Source organism: Cyprinodon variegatus, unplaced genomic scaffold, assembly GCF_000732505.1.
Source record: "Cyprinodon variegatus isolate N-32 unplaced genomic scaffold, C_variegatus-1.0 Scaffold379, whole genome shotgun sequence".
NCBI classification, from domain to species: Eukaryota; Metazoa; Chordata; class Actinopteri; order Cyprinodontiformes; family Cyprinodontidae; genus Cyprinodon; species Cyprinodon variegatus.
In genome coordinates, this window is record NW_015150832.1 from 450,290 (window position 1) to 474,123 (window position 23,834).

Sequence of the window (23,834 nt, forward strand, 5' to 3'; positions counted from 1 at the left end):
TTCTGACTTTAATCTTAGAATTGTGATTTTGTTTCTCAGAATTCTGACTTTTTTCTCAGAATTCCGACTTTTTTTTCTCATAATTCTGACTTTAATCTCAGAATTCTGACTTCAATCTCGGAATTCTGACTTTTTCTCATATTGCACTGAAATAAAATTTAAAATCACTTAACCTTTTTTATTTTTTTTTCAGTGGCCCTAATCCTCTTCCGTATAATGATAATAATAATGTTACTAATTATTATTAGTAGTAGAAGTATTAGTAGTTGTACTGGCAGTAGTAATAGTTGCCTAGTAGTGGTAAATATGGGGGAGCGACTTGGTTAAACAAGGGGGGCAGGCGTTACGATGGTGACCGTTGCTACGTGACGCTATGCTTGCGGAAGAAGCCATAGCTAAGAGCTGCAGCGATGAGGAGAGAGATGGACGATAACTTTCAGCTCGAGGATGGTGCAGCGAACAAGAATGTGAGCTTACCGGTTTAATCTTTAAATGTGCTTTAAGTAAAACAATAGCAGTACTAGTTATTTAGTTCTCTGAGGTGACTTCGTGTCATTTTTAAGGTTTCAGTGACGGGCTAGGGTTAGCTATTTAGCTAGCGTGTTAGCCAGTGCAGACATGTCAGCTTCCAACTACTGCAGATGGACTGTTTTCACGCTGTCTCATTGCCGTTACCTCTGTGTTTAGCTATTCTTGTTGTTTCTTCTTATCCTTTCTTGTTTTTCATATATTCAGTGTGACTGACTGTTCGGTGCTTTTCGGTTCAGCTTCATATGCGTTTTTATCAAATGTCGCCTTCATCAGAGGCGTAGCCAGAACATTTTTATAAGGGTGGCCAGGCAATAACCAATGTACACTGAAGGGGGCGGAAAGTAGAAAGTAGGCACCAGAGCCTCACGATAAATCTACACTGCTCCAACAGGAAAATAAACGAGCAAAACCTCCATATTTTTTAAATAAAGACAAACTATACTTTCCAACAGCCTTTCCTAACAAATAGACGCATATATTTAAACATCCGTGCTTTCTAGATAAAAGGTATAGTGGATAAAATTCTTTTAGGTTTGAGTTCTGGGTTGGACATCTTTTTCATTGTCATTACTTACCAACTTTTATCAATAATCATTCATCATCAAGTACTAAAATCTACATAAATTGATTATTTAATCAGTTTTTATTAAAATAGTTATTTATTAGTATTTCACTGAAGACTCCTAGATTATTTGCAAAGACACATAATTTTTTTTCCTTACCAAACAACAAAAGTTCTGAAAAGAGCAGGAATTCTGTATTTATCATCTTCAACATTAGTCTATTGATCTGCAAAATTAACCACAGTGTTAATTGTGGTTAACCACAACACATTAACCATATGTAAAATTAAAATGTTTTGAATATTCCACCTGAGAGTATTCCTGCTCCCACCATCTGAATTAGAGGGAAAAAAATAGTAAGGGTGGCCACAGGGGTGGCCAATGTTTGGCTAAGGGTGGCCATGGCCACCTCTGACCCCCTTTATAAGCCCCTGGCCTTCATAAGCGACTCAATAGAGCTCCTATATAGAAAAAACAACAACAAAACATCTGATATATATCAAAAGGTTTCAAAATGACGTGCAATATGTACTGATTCATTAAAGACTTAAATCACAAATGATTAAGCAATCGGTGCATGTTTATGAAAATATAACGGATATTGACATCTTTCATGCAAAACTGAAAAGTCAGGCACGGTATAGAGTTAATTTGTTAATAGAATATATAGTTATGTTTTCCAAACAACATTCCCGATAGTTTCATATTGAGTGAACAAAAAATGTATGGGGAACTGTTGAATATAGAGCTGAGAAAAATATGGGATTTAGGCATAAAAATATGATTCAATTCAGTTTATTAATATAGCGCCAATTCACAGCACATGTCAACTCAAGGCATTTAACAGTTCACCGGATCATACATTCAAATTGATTCGAAGTTTTCTGTCTAAGGACAATCAGTTGATTGCATCGACCCATTGACTCGAATGCAATCCCTCACACTCAGCATGCTTGTAGCGACAGTGGAGAGGAAAAACTCCCTTTTAACAGGAAGAAACCTCCAGCAAAACCAGGCTCAGTGTGAGCGGCCATCTGCTGAGGCCAACTGGGGTTCAAGGAGATACAAAAAGCAACTGTAAAAGGTATAACTGCTATAATAGGACAAATGAAGGATATAATCAGTTATTTAATGCTATGGTCATTTCAGTTATTTTTAGAGGATCAGAGGGCTATTTCAGAAAAGCAGAATTTAGAAATTTGAAATGATGGACTGAGTCTGGCAACTTTACCTCCACGTTGCTACAGATGCTGTCATCATCACAGATCATTTTAATGCTTTAGAAAGATGAAAGTAATTTAATGCACATAATAAATCCATGTAGTTAATTGGAGGACTAACTCAAAGCTTATTCGTTCCTCATTTTTGATACTATGAATGGATTTTGCGTTAACAAAACACCTCTGTGTGCAGAATAGGGGCGTTTTATCTTATTGTGCTTGCAGTCGATCACACCAACAGCATTGGGGAATCCTGTGTTAAAAAACAAGTCTGTGTAGCTTGTTTCACGTTACCTGCAATGCTGTAGAATCCCTCTTTATAAAGGAAGCTACAGGGGTTTAGAGCTACCATTTCTGGCCTGACTTTATTGACAACATCTTTTGTTCTTTTTTTAACTTCTCTCTAATCTCCTCAGCACATGCAAAAGGTCTTTTTTGCAAAATTTAAAACAACAGCAGTCCTCAAAAACTGATAATAGTATCAGCTATGATAACAATATAAAAATGATAACAGTACTTGATTAAATAAAAATATGTTTAAAGGGTATTTTAAAGTAGGCTTGAAAAAAAAAAGATGAAAAGTAGCAAAATACAAACAAGAAAACGGAATCACTGATAAAACGTATTGATTTCTGATTGATGAAACTGCTGACTGAACAGATAAGGCATCAGTATTAGCCTGGATGCTAGCCTGTTTGGGAGCAGGCTTAGCTGCACAGAATAAATCTCTATAGTAACTTATGCATTGCTTTTTTGTGATACTGAGTGGAGGCTTTATTAGGCCAAGACCTCCGGAAAATCCCAGCTTGATCTCCTTTCTTGGTTTTGTCAAACAGCCCTCTGGTTTATATCATCTCATCTGTTTCATTGCAACTTGGGATAATTTTGGAGAATTTGTGCTTGTCACTTTTTAATGCAGATGATCAGCACACTAGTTTTTGGTCATATCCTCTAAAGCTGCTGTACATTTTAAATCCTGGTCACCAAGATTGACTTAATTAAAAGCCCTAAATCTTAAGAACTTTTTGGATGAGTAAAGAGGTCTTAATGATGAATATTTTTCTGTTTAAATTGTTAAACTTTTTGCATGTTCACACAGTTTTTTCACATGGTTGTAAGCAAATCTTTTACTTTAGTTTTTTACAGATCTATTATTTTACTGGTCATTGTTCCATGATCAGCTCTGGTTTCTTTTAGATCATAAATAAATTGTTTAAAATAATTAAGAATGATCATTAACTTTCAGATTAAAGATACTATACAATCAGACACACCGTTTTATGTAAAACTGTTATCTTTATGTAGTTCTAGCAAAAAAATATGAAAAATATGTTTTTTTTTACTTGCTTTGAAATATAATAGACCCCACTTTATTTTGATGAGAAATAATGTTCATTTTCTAGATTGTTAAATCTGGCCGGAGAGCTCGATTATCAGCTGATCACTCGTTTGAAGATTCCCGGCCTGCAGGGAAGCCATCCACCTCTGCTGCGTTAGGAGAAGTGAGTCATTTTTATGCATCTACCTGAACATTTTATTTTCTCTTTACATCACAAGTCATAAAATTACATTTTGTTTTTTTTTCACATGCATAATTTTTTAGGATGATGATGATGATGAGGTGGGTGGTGTTAGTTTGCATGGCTTTACTGCAATTCTCCAGAGCCGCTATTTTCTATTAATCTTCTTTACTTTTTTACCTTGTTAGTCATCAGTTTTCTGCATCATTGTTTTTGACTCTCCGATAAACAACACGCTGTCATTTAATTAAAGGAGTTTTTATGCAGTAAGTTAGTAAGATATTTTGATTACTATCTGCTACTTCAAAAACCTCTAAAGCATAAAGTATGTATGTCAGAATTTCAGAAAATCTAAAAAGCTCCTTTTTATTGTTTCCTTTTATGCTTCTGTGTTCATCTATTTTTATGTCTGCAATCTTTTACAAGTTTGTCACATCACAAAACCTAGATATGTTTTATTGAGATTTTATCTTTCTACTGTAAGGTGGCATATTACTTGCAAAAGTGAGGAAGAAAAAAACACTAAAATTTAAAATGAGTAGAATGTATTTATATTTAGCCTCTACAGTAAAAACTAAATAAAACCACCTTTTGATGGAGTTACAGTTCCAAGCCCCCTGGAGTCTTTTTCTACCATCTTCTGACATCTACTAATGTTTTTGCCAATTCTTCTCATTAAAGTTCTTGAGCCCAGGTTGAGATTCTGCTAGAAGCTGAATCTAAAACCTTATCCAAAGTCTTTTGAAGCCTATAGTTTGTATTTTTCTAGATGTTTGGTGGATTTAGTTCCATTTATCTTCCCATAAACTGTAGCTCGCTTTCCTCTCCCATCTAAATAAAAGGATCTCAATGATACTAATAATAATATGATAATCCCCAAAGAATGTTGCCTTCAGATAACTTTGCTGTGATTTACTGCGACCACCATGGCAGGGCTGTTTCCAGGTGATCTTTAATGTTCATTTTCTCCCACATATGGGGATATCGGCCAGAAAGTTTAGTTAAATTTAGTAGAAAAACGTTTAATTGTTGTATCAATCACTTGTTTCCTCTGGCTTCACTTTAATTGTTGATTTACAAGAAGCAGTTTAGAGTTTATCTATGGGTGTTAGAGTATGGGGGTGAATTCTAAGGCACACAACCATTTTCTTCTGAAATGTTTTAAATCGTATATCATAAATTTAATTCACTACTTTTTTCTTGTCCTGTCACAAAATTTCATTTAACCAAACTGTAATTTGAAGTTGTAAAGTGGCTAAATGTAAAAAAAAAAACAAAGTTTTCCTTTGTATTGTTCAAACCAAATTATACTTTCTTAGTTAATCAAATTTGGCTGCAAAAAGATAATAATAATAAAAAAAAACTGCCTATCCCTGGCATCGTTGGAATGAGAGACATCTCTTGCTCCAGCAAACTGTAAACGAGCCAACATTCCCAAAGTTAAAAAGAAAAACACAAGGCAATCCTTTTGCTTTAGGCTAATCCTCCCTAATTAGGACAACTTCCTAACTGTATGAACAAATTTTCTCGTGCCCTTCATGACCTGCTGTGCACATGCAATACATTTTTCCGGAGTGCGGTAGAAATGTGGTTTTTCTTTGCAGTGTTTGTTTATCAACCCTGTCTTCTACTGCCTTAAATACCCCACTGATTGCTCACATTCCTGACATCCCTTCAAGCAATCTGCTGCTTTTTTTGTGCTCTGAAAGTTTGTGCACAAGTTCTCTGACCCAAAGACCTCCAGAGAATCCTGAATTAGAAATCCCAAAGGCTGAGCTAATTGTCCCAACAGACTTGGGGACTTCACTACAGCTCTGAGGTTCATATTTGGTCATTAGGTATTAGAAGCACACATCGGTTTTGTTTCTCATGACACTTATAGCCTCTCCCTTTTTCCTTATTAAAATGTCAGAAGACTTTTATCTCTTGTAAGGAAAAACTGTGTGGTCCCAATAAAAACCATTCATAGTCAGACACATCAAATATTAAACAACAAAGCGATTTTTCATCCCTTGGAGCAAATTCTGCACTCTTTGCTAGAAAGCCCCAGTTGTGATTTTTATCCTTTCTGCTCTTTTTAAGAGACAGTTACTAATTACACAAAGTTAAGGGAGCTCGTTTAGCCTCGGCTCCCTGGTTTAATGGTAATATACAGTAGAACAGAGTGGGTCCCCCCCTCCCTATGCCCTGCTTAATGGTGACATTCAGATTTATAAATGGCTTTGCTAAAGAACCCAGCCATAAATGATTATTTCCTCTTTCATCATAAATGAAGGAAATTCATTAATAAGACTTTGTCCTCTGCAGTCCCAATATAGCAATGAGAAATGTTCTGCTGTTTTTTAAAGGAATTCATCCATTCATGTCTTCTTTTTAGGGTCTAAACATTATGATCGCAACACATCCTAAGTTTATTACTCAAACAAATGGAGAGATGTGCTTTTTGCCTGGTCTGACTCTATAATTCGGATGGACATTGGTCTTATCCTCTGGCTTTTATCTTCTAACACAATAATTAAACAATAATTAAATTTATAGAGCTCATTCTTTCCTGCATATAGTGGCATACGGTAATCCGTGGAGTAGTGTTTTGTGGAGGCGTTACAAGAAGGCAACATCGATTAAAAAGGTTAAACAAGCTGTGGAGAATATTTCCTTAACTTCTTTACATTTGCCTTTGAGCACAGAAATCGATTGGCTGTTTGCAGGCTTTATACGGCACCTCAGGGAAGTGTTCATGTTTGATAAATGTTATTGCATGTTGCCACTTTCTAATCACACATGATTAGGATTTTATGTTTAGAATAATATAGAAGCAAAATTATTGGTGTCTAGATGTTAGGTGGATTTATTTTTACAGAGACAAAATCTGAAAAGTGTGGCATACATTTGTTTTTCAGCTCGCCTAAGTCAATAGTTTAGAACCAGAATAAGCTTCAAATCTTCATTCTTTGCAATACAGTCAGATCGATTGGAGATTTTGTGAGCATTAGCTGTCAACTTAATGCTCATAAAGATTTTCCGGGTAGATGAAGACTTTGCTCCATCCTTAAGAATATTTGCTTAGCTGCCCCCTATTTTGAGCCTAATTGAGCAGACACACAATGGGGATGGTGTGCTCAGCATGATTTGGGGTGTTTGTTTTCAGAAACACAAAGTGTTTTGCATAAAAAATAATCTTCAGAGCAACTTTGACCTCATTTTTTGTATATTCCTTTCATCCTTTATTGCAAACTCTACTTCTAATGGCTTCCCTTTTGCTACTGCTCTATCGTCCTGCCAGCAAATCCAGAGCTCCCTTTGCCAGACCTGTTAGTTAAGGCGGTCTGTTTGAATGTTTTTCAGTGCTCTTTCGATTCTCAGATTATGGACTGAACAGTGCTCTGTGTGACATTATTTAGGACCTAACCCTGCTTTAAACTTCCCCACATCTTTTCCCGATCTATCTGCTGTGTACCTTGCACTTCATGAAGCCGTTTGTTCCCCAGTGTTCTCTTAACAAACTTCTATGGCCTTCACTGAATAGCTGGATTTAAACTAGAATTAAATGAAACATTTAATCTGAAGATGGCTAATGTTAAAGCATGTTCCGCTTTTTCAATTTTTTGGTAACAATGAGTGAAAGTGTGGAAAAGTTAAAGTTGTTTAAAGACTTTTCTCTTTTAAGTCTTCAGATTTGTACTAAAATGTTTCCTCTTCAGCACTGGTAATACAGATTACTAGTGCAAAGTATCCCTATGACTCAAAACCCCCTACAGTTATAAAGTAATTTTTACTTTGTACTATATTTGTCTCTGATAAAAAAAATTAATCCAATGAATCTGTTTGCTATTAACAGTTTTTTTCTTACTGCAGGGCCCTCCTCCTAAACCGGCCCGGCGGCAGGGTGGCTGGGCACAGGAAAACTCTGGATCTGGCTCTGCCAAGTATGTTTCTCTTTATAACACTCTGCAGTGGCAACACTGAAGCGGGGCCTGCAGGCTTGTGTTATGTGTTATTAATGAACTCTCATGCTGCTGAATGAGCTTATTTATCAGTGCATATTTGGCTCTCAGGCTGTGAATCAACAAGGTTAGAGGGAGCCTGTCTGAGCAGGCGATTCTCCATTCGTCTTCATCTGTGAGCAAGGCGGTAATTGACATGGTTAATGCATCAGCCACAGGAGGGCACTGTTAGTCAGCTAGCCACTTCATCACAGGAGTTCAAGCCACTTCATCACCCCTTACCGCCGTATCCTGCTCTATACAAAGACAGCACAACAGAGAGGATTCCTAAAAATATTTGAAGCAGATGGTAGATGTTTGCTGGGAGGTTTGATCGGCAACTGGTGCTTCTGTCCACGAGTGAACAGTTTGTCCTTTCTGCTTCTGCTGAGCTCCTTTCCTTTTGTCTCAGTGGAGATTAAAGAACGCAGGCTGGAGTGAACAGGGGGGCAGTCACTTCTGTTTATTTGCATAGTTTACTGCATCATTAGCGCAAGCAGGAAAAAGTCAACTCGATAGATCTCCCCTTTCACACACCGAAGGTCAGCGTATGCAACTCCACTTTTGCGTAACCCCTCTTGATTCCTGCTCTCAAAGTGATTCAAATACAGGAGGTGTAAAAGGGGCTTGCATGTGCATTGATCCTTTCTGAAACAAAGTAAGTAATGGTCCCCCCTGGAACCGACAAGGACTTTTCCTTTCAATGTCACCCCTCATGCTCAATCACCACTGTCCTCCTCCCACTAATCCCAGCGCAGAAATCCCGGGATTTGTCGATCTATCACTTCTAATTGACACTAAATGATCTGTCAGTTTATTGATGAACCTTTGAAACCAGGTTGTCACAATATATTTTATCCCTAACAACTTTTTCCAGACAGTTTTACCATGTCTATCGCTTTGCCTTACATGAGTCTTAATCAAGCGGCCTGTAATGTGTCTTAAGTGTCGCCACCCACCCCCCAACACCCCCCGTCCAGACAGGACACAGTCCAAGGGCAGCCAGGTAGGTTCAATCAGCTCATCTCCGCTCTGCCTGGTTGGACTCTTGCTCATCTATTGTTGTTGCTGTGCTGCGGAGCAGCATCCGAAAGATGGAAAAGACGGGGATTAAAATACTTCTGCAGGGCTCATCAGGGTTCTAAAATAGAAAGTTAAATAAAAAGTTACATTTGTAATGAAGTCATTTTTGTTTATTATAAACAAGACAAATCTGTTGAAAATCCTCCTGGGAAAGTAATATAAGTTGGTCTAAGGTCACAAATCAAAACACAACTTAAACACAAGTTCCTCAATAAAAACTACTTCCCATTTTTCTAGTTACTGTCGTTCCAAATAATGCTGATTGTTTATTTTAATACTGCATCTTATATTCTTTTTATTTATTTTTTCCTCTAAAGTCTCGATTGCTTGATGCTCTAGAAAAGATGAAGGGTAAATCAGATAACCAGTAGGGGGCAGCTCTCAACCAGAAGAACAAGCAAAATGAAAAAGAGCCTTTTTCCTCTTTTTTGAAATTGAAAATAAGAAGGCTTAGTGCTACGCAGTAATTGTTGTTTTTTGAGAGAGTGTAACGTTATAAATAGTGAAAAATAAGACTTTCATTGATCTGATTTGATTAATCATAACAAGGTTCCTAGGGTCTTCAAAGGTGTAGAAAGTGCTTAATTTGAATTTGTAAATTTCAGACATTTGAAAGTCAAATTTTTTTATTTCCCATTCTTGATCTTAACCTTGGTTCCTTAGGCTGTGGGTATCAAGTGGCTGCAGGGGGTTAAAGAGTCTTTACTTAACAAACCTGATGGCATAGAACTATAAGTTCTGTTGCCTGTATTATTGCATTTTGTTGATGCTGAGATAAAACCTAATCTAGTCTATCTTATTTAGATGTAAAGTGTATGTGCTGTTTAATTCAGTTTCAATTTAATTCAGTTTATTTCTATAGGGCCAATTCATAACACGTCATCTCAAGGCACTTTACAGTTCACCAGATCATGCAGTCAAATTGATTTAAAGTTTTCTATCTAAGGAAACCAGTTGATTGCATCGACTCAATGACTCAAATGCAATCCCTCACACTGAGAATGCTTGTAGCGACAGTGGAGAGAAAAAACTACCTTTTAACAGGAAGAAACCTCCAGCAGAACCAGACTCAGTGTGAGAAGCCATCTGCCGAGGCCGACTGGGGTTCAAGGAGACAGAAGCAGAGATAAAAAAAAAAAGCAGCTGTAAAAGGCGGCCCCGTCCAGGAAACACACAGCCAGTCAGACGAGGTCTAAACCAACTCCCATGTTGGATGAAGAGAACAACGAGAAGTTGTTTAAGAGTTTAATGAGAACACATGATGCTACTGATTTTTCCCACTAAACATGAATTATTAATTTACCTCTAAACATTAAATTAGTATGTATTTATAATTTGTACATAGATCATTCTTTATTCCGTGTTTCTTTCCCCAAAGTATTGATTTAATTTAGCTTATATTGTAAAGGGCTCTGATTTCTTTTATTAGTTGTGCTTGTGCGATCCCTCGAAAAATTCCAGCTCCTAAAATTGTGTTTTTTCTTACCTTTTTTGGGAAATTTACAATAAATATATTTTGTTTATTTTTTTCATTTGTAATCCATCTCTGTGATTATCCCTCAGATGGGTTGTTTTTTGTAATTCAAACCTGGATTTAAAATTAGAAAGTTTAAAATTGGCTGCAACTTGCAGAAGCTCTCTATCATGATATTTTATATTAAAGAAGAGTTTTATAATTGGATCAAGTTTAGAAATACACGGTCATTGGTCCATACTATAGGTACAGAGAGAAAACATACTGAGTTAGTTTAATATTTTGACATGGCACCAATTTAGAGCAAGTGTTGTTAAAGGCACTGCTCAAGACAAGCAGGTCCAGTTTAAATCCAGAAATATTGACTAAAATCAGTCCTATACAGAACCAGCAACAAATAGACCAGATTTATGAATTTTCCTTTTCACTGTCAACTCAAAGTCCTTCACACTGATGTCTGACTTACACATTCAGACAAAGCAGATCTTTTTTTACCCAGGATGTATTAACACATGCAGGAACCTGCAATAAAAGTCATATTTTTCCAGTTGGAAGGCAACAAACTATCTACTGAGAAACAATTACCTCAGATAGATCAAGGCTGTTAATCCCATTTCTGTATCAGGCCACTTCAGGAATATCAAATGTACCAAAGGAACGGATGCAGCTACATAAATGAAAGCCAGAAAGCACACTGCTCTTTTATTATAACTCTACTCCCATTTATTAAACGCATGATTTAACACTTTTATCTAACACTTTACTCCCATTTATAAAGCTGTTTTAGTTACTTTGTTCACTTTAAAAGAACAGGCCTGCAGGCCTTTAGATAGACACATATGCTATGAACAGGTTTATTCCAGTTCTTTCTATGTGCTTTAGAAGACCCTTCAGCGTATTGTTATTTCCTGGAGGCCAAAACCAGTTCGTCTTTTATTTTTATTTTGTGTAAAAACTGTGTTTTCTTTTCATTTACAGATCTTCAAGAAGACGAGCTACCGAGGAACTGGAGGAGTAAGTTAACTTCTTGGAGTTCATGATTAAAGTGAATCGGTGTAAAAAAACACATATTTTATACACTTTTGTGTAAATTCTTGTGCACATTGTGAATGGTCCTTGTTTTCCAAAAACAATCTTTTTAAGTGAATATAAAAGCAGCTTGACTGATTTGCTGTAACATTTTATTGCCGTCTTCCTGTAGTTTTAGTTTCATGCTGGGCCTTCATAATCATTGTACCTTAGAATAAACGACTGTGCTCATCATCTGAGCTGCTGCTCGGAGCCTCGATGTCTGCAGTGAAACTGAAGTTAATGTAAAACTGACTGTGTTACCCTGAAGAACTCTTATGCTGTCCTTTAATTCCACTGGTCCCAGTAATACTTACATGGACAGAGATTTCAGACGGGTTTTCTTTTTGTTGTGTTGAACAACAGAGACATGAATAACTGATCTTCTCTACCTACAATAGTGGAATAACAAAAACAGACAAATCATAAAAGCAACATCTAAGAACCAGCTCCCGTACTTCCTATGATGTTCTCACCATTAGGCTTGGCTTTCAAAGCATTAAATAATTAATTCTCCCCTTACTTCCTGTTTCCACAGTCATCGCCTACGACCACAAACTCCCCAGGGATCAGATGATGAAGGAGGTAAGAGCACCCTTGCCGTCCACACTCTTTGTGTCTCCTCACGGGCAAAGAGCAGCTCTCCACTGCATCTCCATTTATCCTCTAAAAGTAGAGCAGATAAGCAAGGAAACTGATCATCACTTCACACTGATGTTCCTGCCATATTTCTTCCTGGCTACAGCTTGATCTGGTACTATGAAGTCCTGTTTTTGACCACAGAGTATCCCTTTGTCTGCCCCCCCATATGAACAACTGTGAACCGACAATTACTTTCGTTACTGTGAAAATTAGAAAGAAAAAACTAAACCGCTGAGCTTCTATATTTAAGTGATATCCATTCAATGTCCTGTGAAGTGACTGATGTCAACAAAAACGTAATCAGTCTAATTTCATCATTGTTGAGTCACTCTTTAGGTGTAAAAAATTGTATTAAATGTTAAAGAACAACAAACAAGACCAAAACATCATGTGGAGACTAGTTTAAAGAGAGGTCAGTTCTGTTTTTTGGTAGGGGGCTCAAATCAGAAGGGGGGCTCCAAATAAATCTCTGCTCGGGGCCTCACACTACCTTGGACCAGCTCTGGCAACTGCTAAAAGATTACCTTTATGTGTTATTAAAAACATTTTAGTTACCAAGCCATACATTTGAACTATATTTTTAATCATATTCATAAGCAAAATAAAATAATTTTTTTTCACTAGATGAATTTCATTTATTTTAATTTCTGTGCCTCTTTACAGCTAAAGTTTCAAAAAGGAAGCACACAAGTGGATTACCAAATACTTCCATATTGAAACAAATAGTTTATGTATAGATGGATTCAAGTTTAGATGCTATTTCATAATTATAAAACTATCCCTCCTTTAGCTTCCAGGTTATCAGTGTTTGCAAAAGTTTGTTCTAAGCGATATACACGGGGGAGTGGTGTTAGGGCATACAGTAGAGCTATGAATCCTGAGGTTCTGAGTTCAAGCCCGACTCCCTCAGACTACCACTCTGGGTCCCTGAGCAACACCCTTAACCCCATACTGCTCCGCAATGGCGCCACACATTGCAGCCCACTGCTCCCCAATGCTATGGGTTAAATGCGGAGAGTTCACTTCGTTGCTCTGTGCTTGTGGCAGTGTAGTGACAATTTTTTTTTTAAAAAGCTGAAAATAAATATCCTGCAAGAAAAGTACCTTAAGCTGAGTTTGTGCATGTATAGTGTTTTTTTTTTTGTCTGTAATCTTATCTTAACTCTGAATAAATAAGGGATTTGATACCAACAGTAAAGAGCGAAACAAATGCATGTGAAATACAAAAACAATTCTTGAGTTGTCTTCTAATGAAGTGATATTCACTCAAATGTTCCCCATAGAAAATCATTTTTTTTTTAAGAGTAATGCTGCTTTATAATACTTTTTTCCTAAATGAACTCTTTAAGGTCTTGTTTTTGCAAAATAATCCTCTAAAAGCTCCAATATTCAAACTGTGTAATCTATGAGGATCAGTCCTTTTTCAAGCAATGATACTCTCCCTTTGCCTTTTCCATTAGAACAGGGGAATAGTGAGAAAAATTCAGAAGATTTAGCTAATCAAGGGAAGATCATTTGGTGATATTTGATTTTTTTCTCCATTGTATTATGAATTACTTGTTCTAAAAACAGTTTGAAAATAGATTTCAAATATTCACATTTCATCAACTTGTTTGTTTATTACAATTGAAACAGATAAGAAAAATTGTGATGAAAAAAGTTACGCCAAGATCTGGACCTAGAATATTCAACCACAGTTGGTTTTGAAAACACACACACACACACACACACACACACACACACACACACACACACACACACACACACACACACACACACACACACACACACAAGTATATCCACCTGCAAATGTTATGTCCCACTATCCTTAAAGTGACTTTGCATTGATTTTCTTTCTTTTTTCTGGTCTAACCCACACCCTTACCATAACTCTCCCCATTAAAAACACATACCTAACCGCAAACTAAACGCAATTCACACCTTGGTTATAAACTTTATCTCCAATCAAGAAGAAAACCTTTTCTCATGGGAACCAGTCCACTGGTCCCACAAGTACATCTAAGTCCCCACAAAGTAGCATACTCCTTTGCAATCAGCCTAACACCGTCCCCACAACTTAGCAAATACTTGGTCACACCCCTAAACACACACATCCATACACAGTATCAGACCGATGCAGCTGAATACAAATATTTTGGTATCACTTTTTGCCTGTGACCTTTATGCTCTCTACAAACAAGTTAAAACTGAGGGGGGCGACTTTTCAAAGAAGGGATGCAGAAGATCATTCTGTTTTTGCTGTGCCAAGCAGCTTTATAAGGTCAAATAGTCTCAGTGAAAACAGGTTAGCATGCACTGCACACTTCATAAACTGATAAATCTACAGATGTGTCTTTGTGGAAGCTTTCCTCACATGGCAGAATAGCAACTATTTTAAATCCAAATATTCAATATTTTAATTGCTCTAATTTTTCTCAAGGTTTCAAGTTTTTTTTCACAAAATCAGCGTTTGCAATAAATCTCAGACTAACAGTTAAACACTTTTTTATTTTATAACATAGATTAATCAATCAAATGCTTAAAAAATAATGCTGTACAGATGTTAAAAAACAGGCAAACAGACACATTAGAAATAATCAAAGAGAAACATAGAAATTACTCATACAGGCAAGGAACTTAGTCACCTAAATGGTAACATAGGTATCCAAAGAGAAAAGGTTTTTATCTAAATTTAAGCATATTTTAAACATCAAAGTTTAAAATGACTTTCTTATTAAACAAATAATGCAAAATAAATGATACAAAACAATAAAACAAATTTTTTTATGTCAGTTCTGATCTTAGCAACTAAAATAAGTCCCTTTTCTGTATACCAGAAGGGTCCCGAGGCCCCGTATGGAGAAAGTACATCGGAGAAAATGTTGGACTAAGGCGATTACAAACTCATACATAGAGTAACCCATTCTTTGTTTAACATTTCAAGTGTCTCTAGTTGAAATCTGGCTCATTTCTTTATATAACGAAGGCATTTTTCATAACATTTGTTCAGTCGTTTGTAAACTTGAATCAAACATGATGCCTAAAGAATAATTTATTTGATAATTTATTACTAAAACTTCTGTAGTTTGCTGCTGAGCCCTGAGAATGAAAGTGCTTTCTGATATACTGCCTCTGATTATGTTTTATATATGAACCTAGATAAATGTTGTCAACACATAGGTTAAAATGGTTGTATGTTGAATACAAAGGTTTGTTTCTTTTTCAGTTAAAGCCCCAAGAAAGATTATTACTCTGTGGAGGGAGAGCTCTTAATACAGAGCCGGAGGCAGGGGCATTGGAAATTACAGTGCTTAGGGTTACTGAGATAGCCCCTGCAATCTTGATTATGTCCCACACCCTTATCCCTTATGTCCACTGGCTACAAGCGCAGAGAGAGACCCACAGAGAGAAGGCTTGGCCAGTTAACTGCCCCCAGCTCCCTATCAGCTGCCCCCATCGCTTCCTGCTGGTCACTTAAAATAGCTCCAGTATCACCAACACACTCCTGTTTCATGCGTCGCTCTCACAGGCTGATGTGTTGAATATTGCTCTATGAGCCTTTCAAAGGGAACTCTGCCTAGGTAATCATTTGACCGGACCCCTTGTGTAGGTTACCGGAGTCCGTATGATGTGGGGAGACGTCCTCTCGTCTAAAGTCGCTGACTTGCATGCATTAGCTGTGGTACGTCTATTATCCCCATTTTGATATTTACAGGCTTCAGCGAGGAGACTGCATGCAGCGGACTAATAAGGCAGACAAAAGCCACCTCGCTGTACGTCCAGCTGAGCGCAGTAAGGTGTGGTTATCCTCCTGATGGAGTCGGTAGAAAACACAGGCTGCTTGACCTCTGGTGATGCATTCAATTTAAAACCAATTTAATACAGTTGTTCCTTTTTTTTCCAATAGCAGACTTTGCATATAGACAGCATATGCCTCTATTATTCCCACTGAACACCCATGGTGTACATTTATGTTGCATTACCAGTGGAAGTCTAAAAGTGTGTGTGCAGAGATGGACAACCCAGGAAGCTGTTTGCAGAGCCGGATGGCGAAGCTTTTTGATGTCATTGCACTAAGACCATTAAATTTGATTGGGAGTCCAGGGGGGACGGATTCTGCTGAACGCTGTGCTTTGTAAATGAGAGGACAAAGTGTCACCGGGCCTCATGAATATGAAATACCCGTGCCTGCATTTATTTGGATATCAGAAACACAGATGAATCTTGTCAGCGGCTAAACGAGTGTGGCATTTTTAATTTGGTTTAATTAAAAAAAAAAAAAAAAAAAGAGGATCAAGTAAGTTATCAGCTGAAGGAGGCAGTTTGATTTCCGGTAAAACTTGATGCGTTATATTCTCACCTAGTTGTTGTCAGAATTCTTTATCCATCAAGGAATTCTGTTGGGAATGAAATATTTTCCCTGTGCTCCACCAAGGATCAATGATTTATTTTCTTTTACCCAGTTTGTTTTCAGGGTTTATTTTTGAAAAAATGGTGACATAGATGCCAAGATATTTCCTCACATCAGATTCAGACTTCCATCTCCTCACCTCTATTTAGCTCCTGTATCGACTTTCCCCTCAGGGTACAGAGCTGTGGTTGGAGATTACTGACAAGCCTCTTCACGAGGCCAGCTTTCTTTTTCTTCCTAACAGTTACTTCTCTGTCGTGCATCCAGATGTTCTTTTTTAGACGTTGTAAATACCCCACTGTAGAACAAATAAAGAACTGCAGAGTTCTTCCTGCCCAGAAGCTGTTTGATTGAGGTTTGAAGATTCAAGTTCCTACAGGAAATGAGATGTGGATGAAGGGACGTGTTTGCATTTTTATGGTTTTGCACATAGGCTTGTTAAGGCAGATTATCTGAGGCACATGCCCCAGAATATTCTGCAGTATATTAAAAGTCCCAATCAAATTTCATAAAAACATTATGAACAATAAAAAACCAAAAGTACATAAAGATCCTCTTGAAAAGATTCTCCTTGCAAAACATTATTCATAAAATCTAAATGAAAAGCAGAATGATCATAGAGAGCCCCTTACTATTAGTACTTTAATAAATACACTGAAAAATGTCATCTAGAATGTTACATATACTGCATCTGAGTCAAACCAGGAGGCTGTTTTGCAGGAAAATGTTTAAACTGAAAAATATGAATATGATTTTATCAAAAGATCATGATGCAACAAGTAAGACCTATGGTCTTTTATTTAAGACAGATACTCAGCAGGAAAGTGGGCAACTAAAAGTTTTTTTCTGTTTTTATTATAAATGTAGTTCACTTTAATGAGTGTCAAAGTGTTTCTTTTTTGATACAAAAGCAAGAAAAGCAGAGTAAATATTTGTGTTTAAAACATTGTTCCGACTATCGTAAAACATTTCTCAACTTTTCCCAGCTTTCAATGTGACATATATCGTGTACAATATGGTCGAAAATCCAAAAAAATGTGGTACACCTTTCAATTCAGTTCCTCAGATCTTAGTTCAATTAGTTTATGTGATAAATAAAAGTTGGACTGCCTGCATTCAGCTATTTATACAAAGGCATCAGCCTGGAAAAGAGTACAAAAAGTTCCCAGCAGAAATAATTCATGAAAAACAAGAACTTAAGCCACTCTTAACAATAGCTGTATCAGTGAGGAAAGTTTTGAGCCTGAAGTAGACAGGATGTCTGCATCATGGACCAAACATGGTAGCTGGTTCCACTATTCTACTATTGGTGATTCTAGGAACCCCCAGTAAACCTGCAGACCAAGAGGGAAGTACTCTGTGAGAAACATAAGGATCAATCAGATGTTTGATATAGGATGTGCCTTGGTTATTTAGAGTTTCATATGTGAGAATGTTAAATATTAGTTCCATTCTGGATTTAACAGAAGCCAACAGACAAAAGATGATTCAACAATGTAACAAATCAAGGATTTGCATACAGATGCTACCGGTTATTGCATCTTTTTGAGATTGGCACTTAGTTTTTCTTTCCTTTACTAACAAATAAATATATTTCAACATTTCCATCTCTTATCTGTTTTTATTTTTGATTCCTTCACATGTCAGTCTGAGCAAAGCTGTGAAAGTTTGCCCTGTCCTTCTTGGGAGTGAAGCCATTCTCTGTCCTGTTGCGTTCAGCCAATTAAAGCGGGTTCCCACTGTTCAAACAGCGGGCTGGCGGCTCCTGGCACTGTGGCCCCTGCCAGGCCGCGCTGTGACTTCCGACCCCACACAGATGGGCCCACAAGCAAATACTTCTGCACATGGCTGGACTCAGCCCCAGTCGGAGTGGCAGAGTGGACATGGAGGTCGGCCTGCCGGCCACCGCAGGTCCTCAGGGTGGGCGGCGCTGACAGGGCCCAAATGCTAAGGTAGCGGGGGGTGCTTTGTGGGGAGCCCCTGCCCAGCACCCGTAATCACAGCAGGATGAGCCGCCGCCTCGCCTTTTGAATATTCATGGCCGCATGGCGATGACAGGGCAGCTCTTATAAGGATGCAGGCAGCAAGAGAGACAAAAGGAATCTCACAAACACACACCTCTGACAGGCATACACAGGGGATATGCTGTCTTTAGTTCAGCATTTTCATTTTGTTGGTTAATCACAGACTTGCCATTTTATTTTCTGTAAGCTTATGTCATCTCTGTTACAGGATGCTTTCTTTTTTATATTAACAGATATTCCAGTAATACCAGATTTAGAAGAAGTGCAGGAGGAAGATCTAACAATGCAGGTTGCTGCTCCACCAAGGTACTAAAATCTGTTTAATTATTTCATCTCTAATAAAAAGGATAATTTTGGATACAAGTATTTCATAAGGGGGTAAATTCCTCAGAAACCTGCTGAACTGGGTAAATATGCTATATTTTTTTTTGGCTCTCTTGGTGCACAGCCTCCATATTGTGTACAATCCCAACCAAGGCTGATATTCATGGACCTGCACATTTTTTTGAAGTGCTCATTTGGGTGTTTTGGACTTCAACTGTTCAAAACTAACTAACTTTAAGCTGTCCTAAGGTCTGACTCATGAACGCAGACATGAATGGGAAGTGGTGGATTAGTAGTTAGTGCATGGAGCTTGGAATCCTGAGGCCCTGAGTTCAAGCCCACTGCCACAGACTGCCACTCTGGGTCCCTGAGCAAGACCCTTAACTCCAAACTGCTCCCCGGCGCCCCACAATGGCAGCCCACTGCTCTCCAAGTGGATGGGTTGAGTTAAGAGGTCAATTTTTCCAATGTGAGATCAATAAAATTCAATTATTATTATTAACACAGCAGGCCTTCAGTTGGGTCCCTCTGTCCAGTTGGTGGCTGATTCGTCTCTGCGTTAACCTCTGATGGACCTTTGGTCTGTACAGCTGATTCCTTCCTCTCACTATTGACTGTGACCAGATGTTGCTAAATGTATTTGACATTCAAATAAATTACTATTTCTTTTCCTAAAAAGTGTGTATAACTTTTTAAAGATTAAAAACTAGTATAAGATGAAACTGAAATTCTTAGAAATAACATTTTTACATTCATTTATCTTTTGATGATTTTATTATACAGAAATAATAAAAGATCGTTCATTTCTGACTTTTTAAGTTCTAGATCTTTTTTAATTTTGGGTTTTAACCAGACCCCGGCTTCCTGATCTGACTGTGGTTGAGTGTCAAAAAACAATGAATGTCCTACTTTTTTGTGAAATGAAGGTGTTACCGTCCACAGTGTGATTTAAAGGTTTATCTGTTTTTAAAAATCCAGCTAATTTAGGTTTTACAGAGTTTAACTGAGCAAAGTGTGTCAAGATGTAAAATAACAAACACAAAAGTTACAGTTCAACGGAAGCTGAATCAGAGAACAGGCCCCCCACTAAAAACAGATGAAACCCTTCCCACAAGAGTTCTGACTATCCAGGACTCAGAGTCAGGTCTCTTCAAAGTTATCTGTCCTCTGTTCACCTTATTGCAACTTTTACGTCGCAGAAATAAGGAAATAGTTTGATGTGATTTATTCATTTCTCTTCTCACCACCCAGGCTCTGATTTACAGGGCAGAGAGAGACACAACGACATGTGTCGACTATGTAGCAGGGCTGTGACAGTGGTGGAGGTTATTAGGCTGGGGCTAGCACTCCGTGCAAGATAATATCCACATTGAACTCATTGCAGGGGCAATGTAGCGTGTAATGTGCAGTAAGTAGGACTGGCATGCACTGCTAGGCCCCGGACACTTTGAAAGCCCCCCTACTTAATTCCAACCCACAGATAAGCAGCTGGGTTTCAATTTGAGGCGTTTAACACTTGGCAACTGTCTCCTGCTCACTGTTGTCGCTGCTTGAAGATGTGGAGCCTGATTGTGCAAAAATGTTAAGCTTGTCCAAAGACACTTCTCAGATGTGTTTTGACTTTAGGATCATTTTAACATAAAGAAGTTAAAAAACAACAACAAATGTTCTCTTGTGACTTTCTCAGGGTTCAGGTGAATCGAGTGATGACCTACAGTGATCTGGACAATGATCTTAAACATTTCTCGACCTTCCAAACCTTAGTAAGTCAAGGACATTTATTTTTATGCATCTTTATCCCAGTTACCCTTCTCTTCAAGGTGGTTTTCCCAGTATGGTATCACCCCAGTTTGTGCAGGCGAAGAGGGTTTTACTGAAATGTCTTTTCAGGATGGAGAGATCGACTTGAAGCTGCTCTCCAAGGTTTTAGCACCGGAGCAAGAGTTCAAAGAGGTGAGTGAGATTTTAGTAAATATATCCTGAGAGGTCCCACTGAAGACCAGACCAGCTGTTTGTTGAGCATCTGGGGAGGTTGCCACTCGTATCTCCCAGGTAATCAAGATTTATGATGTGTACATTAATACCCTACAATCTCCTTTCCCCTTCCTCTTTACTTTGCCCCCCTCATTCCCTCTCCTTTCTTTCTTGGCTCTCCAAATGTTCTTCTACCGCCTCTCTCTTCTTATCCACTTTGCTCTCCAGGAGAATGTGATCTGGGACTGGGATTGTCTGTTTGCAGAGGTGTCCTCAGAGCTTAAGATGGAACAGGATCAAGGAGAGAGTCCAGAGTTAGGGCACAAGGGACCGTGACTTTATTTAACTATTGTCTCTCTCTAAGAATTTATTTTTGTAACATCTTGTACAGTATTTCTTGATGTCTTAAAAAAGTTCTCTGCTATTTTTTTTTGGTCTTCTGAAGTTTTTCTACTGTTTTTTTTTTTCTTTTTTTTACTTGACCACCCTAAAGGCTATCATTTGAAAGAAGCCGTTTCAGATAGATATGTCCTCTTTGTTCTGGCAGCATTATCAACATAAAGATTGATAATCAGCTAAGCTCAAATCCAGCTGATTGTGTTCAAATTAACATTCCTCATTAAAGCCTACAACCTTATTGTTATTGACTGTGCCATTGACTTTATCTCGCAGCTCTTCGATAGGAACGGCCCCGTCTTCACTATTATCTCAAATGCATTGAGCAGAGTTCCTATTGACACCTGGAGGATTAGCATACATTATACTTTTACTGAATTAAAAGGTAGGAGTGGAAGTCTGGACCAAGAAAGCTGCAACTCTTTAAAGTGATGAGCAAATTTTTTTTTTAAGAGCTGTAGACAATAATAAACCTTCTGTTCTCAAATTTAAGTATCTGTTTGCAAATACTAATAAATCCTGATTGTCACTTTCATTCTTCTCTTTTTATTTTTCTTTCTTTATCATCTTTTTATCGTTTGCTGTAGGATAAAACAAATCAAATAGCAACATTGATATAAAAAAATAGTTATGTCAATATTTGTAAAATTCCACTTAGACATATTTTGACCATTGAGTCTCTGAGACCAAATATTTCTTCAGAAACAAAGTAAAAACCCAAAAGAAGAATGTCAAGAACTTATAAATGCTTTTATTAGAAAACAAACTTTCAGCCTATTTCACTTTCAATGTATGTGAATGCGTATATCTCAAAGAGCAGTGATGTATCAGCATTCGGCTTTGCCTTTGGTTCATGTGTGTGAATAAAGATGCAGGCCTCCAAAGTCCAGCCAGGTCTATTAGGGAAACAGCTGTAACATTTACAGATTGTGATTAGGTTTATTTCTGCGGCAGAGATTCGGTCTCTTGACATTCGCTGATGCTCACAAGGACACCCAGTGTACGCATCTAACGGCTCAATCTCTGCCCATCACAGACTGATCCAGATTTTTTCATTCTGTGGGCCTTGAATCAACTTCATCAACTCTAATGCCGCAGGATGAAGCTATCAAACAGCACATTTGTGCTCAGAATATTTTTGTGTCACAAGATTTTGAGCTCTGCTTTTCTGCTCCTCCTTCAGACAAATGCATCTTTTTCTTTTTTTCTTTTTTATAAACCGCCTCCACAATTGGCTTGTTTTGCCAGACTTAATGAATTCTGCCCATATGCCCAGAGCAGCTGCTATGTTGCCCCTTCCTCCTGCCCCCGCTGAGCTGCGAAGTGCCCATCCATGTAGAGACAACCTCTAGCTGTCTCTCTGGAGAAGACTAAGCCTGCCACTCCTCCGCTGGCAGCCAGCCGGTGCCGTCTGAGATGGACTGTGGACGGGCCGAGGACTCAGATTAGGGCCCGGCGATCACGGGTTGTGGCCCGCTTCGTCTGACTGGGCCAGGCGTCGGTGGATCAGAGAGAGGATTAGAGCGAGACAGAGATCCAGAGACGCTGTTTGCCATGTGCTTGCATCCAGATTTCTCAAAGTGACCTCTCTGCCGCTTCATCCTGCTGCTATCCTCTCCTCCTTTATTCACCGCATGTCTCTCAGTGTCTACAGTACATCCTGATGCTGCAGCGAGGCAGAAAATGACCTCTCTCTGTTGGGGTGCAGTGGATTCAATCACATCAAAACAACAACAACATAAGCATTCCTAGAGAGGAAGACTTATGTTCTGAGGAAGGTGCCTTTTTAAAATGGAGATGTGGTAACTCTGACATAAGCAGAGTCTGAGACTTTATTCACTTCCACACATATCAAATCATATTATACGGGCCTAAAAATAATAAGGCTGCATTATATTCTTGACATTCAATTTATTGAATAGAATACAGTGCCCTTCAAAGCTATAAACACTCCGTTAGCTTTTTCATTTTTTCAGATTACAACCATAAACTTCAGTGTGTAATAATAGGATTAGAATAGAACAACACAAAATAAGAAAAAACAATGTTTTACTACTACCGATTTGTTTTCTTTGTTTTTAGTGAAAACTAGTCAACCAACATCATAAATAACCAACATTTTAGGTTAAGGATAAAGATTTTAAGTAGTTTAAAGCAAGGCTATGCTATCAGATAACATCGTAGAAACCATTTTTAATCTATCATCCCAAAAAGCAGAAAGTGTTTGGAACTGCTGCAAACCTGTGGAAATGTTCCAGGAACATCACTAACCTAGAGTAATCCAGCAGAGTTAGCAAGGAGAGCATAGATCAGAAATCGACACAGAACCCCTGTTGTAACTCTGAGGTAGCTGTAGATACCTACTGCTCATGTGGGAGAACAGGCAAGAAGAACACCATTATTAAAAGAAAAGCATTAAATATCAGTCTAAATTAAACAAGAGACAAGCGGGATACAGATGGCATGAGAAATGACTTATCACTTGGAGCCCCAAGGAGTTAATAATAATAACTAATAATAATTGAACTTTATTGACCTCACATTGGAGAAGTTTATCTCTGAATTTAACCCATCCCCTTGGGGAGCAGTAGGCTGCCATTGTGCGGCGCCCGCGGAGAAGT

At 38.0% G+C, this 23,834-nt stretch overlaps 1 protein-coding gene across 2 annotated transcripts; it reads left to right on the plus strand.

Moving 5' to 3' along the window:
* Positions 1–366: 366 nt before the first annotated feature.
* ift43 (intraflagellar transport 43) lies at positions 367–21,737 on the plus strand. 2 transcript variants are annotated; one of them, XM_015386832.1, is made up of 11 exons: positions 367–467; positions 3,718–3,816; positions 3,918–3,935; positions 7,690–7,760; positions 11,353–11,388; positions 11,981–12,027; positions 18,753–18,825; positions 20,531–20,606; positions 20,734–20,796; positions 21,046–21,131; positions 21,490–21,737. In XM_015386832.1, exons 1-11 carry the CDS (start codon positions 411–413, stop codon positions 21,536–21,538), a joined length of 675 nt encoding a protein of 224 aa, XP_015242318.1. In that variant the 5' UTR covers positions 367–410; the 3' UTR covers positions 21,539–21,737. The 2 variants fall into 2 exon arrangements, with proteins under 2 accessions (XP_015242318.1, XP_015242319.1); XM_015386833.1 differs by lacking the exon at positions 3,918–3,935.
* The last annotated feature ends 2,097 nt before the right edge of the window (positions 21,738–23,834 follow it).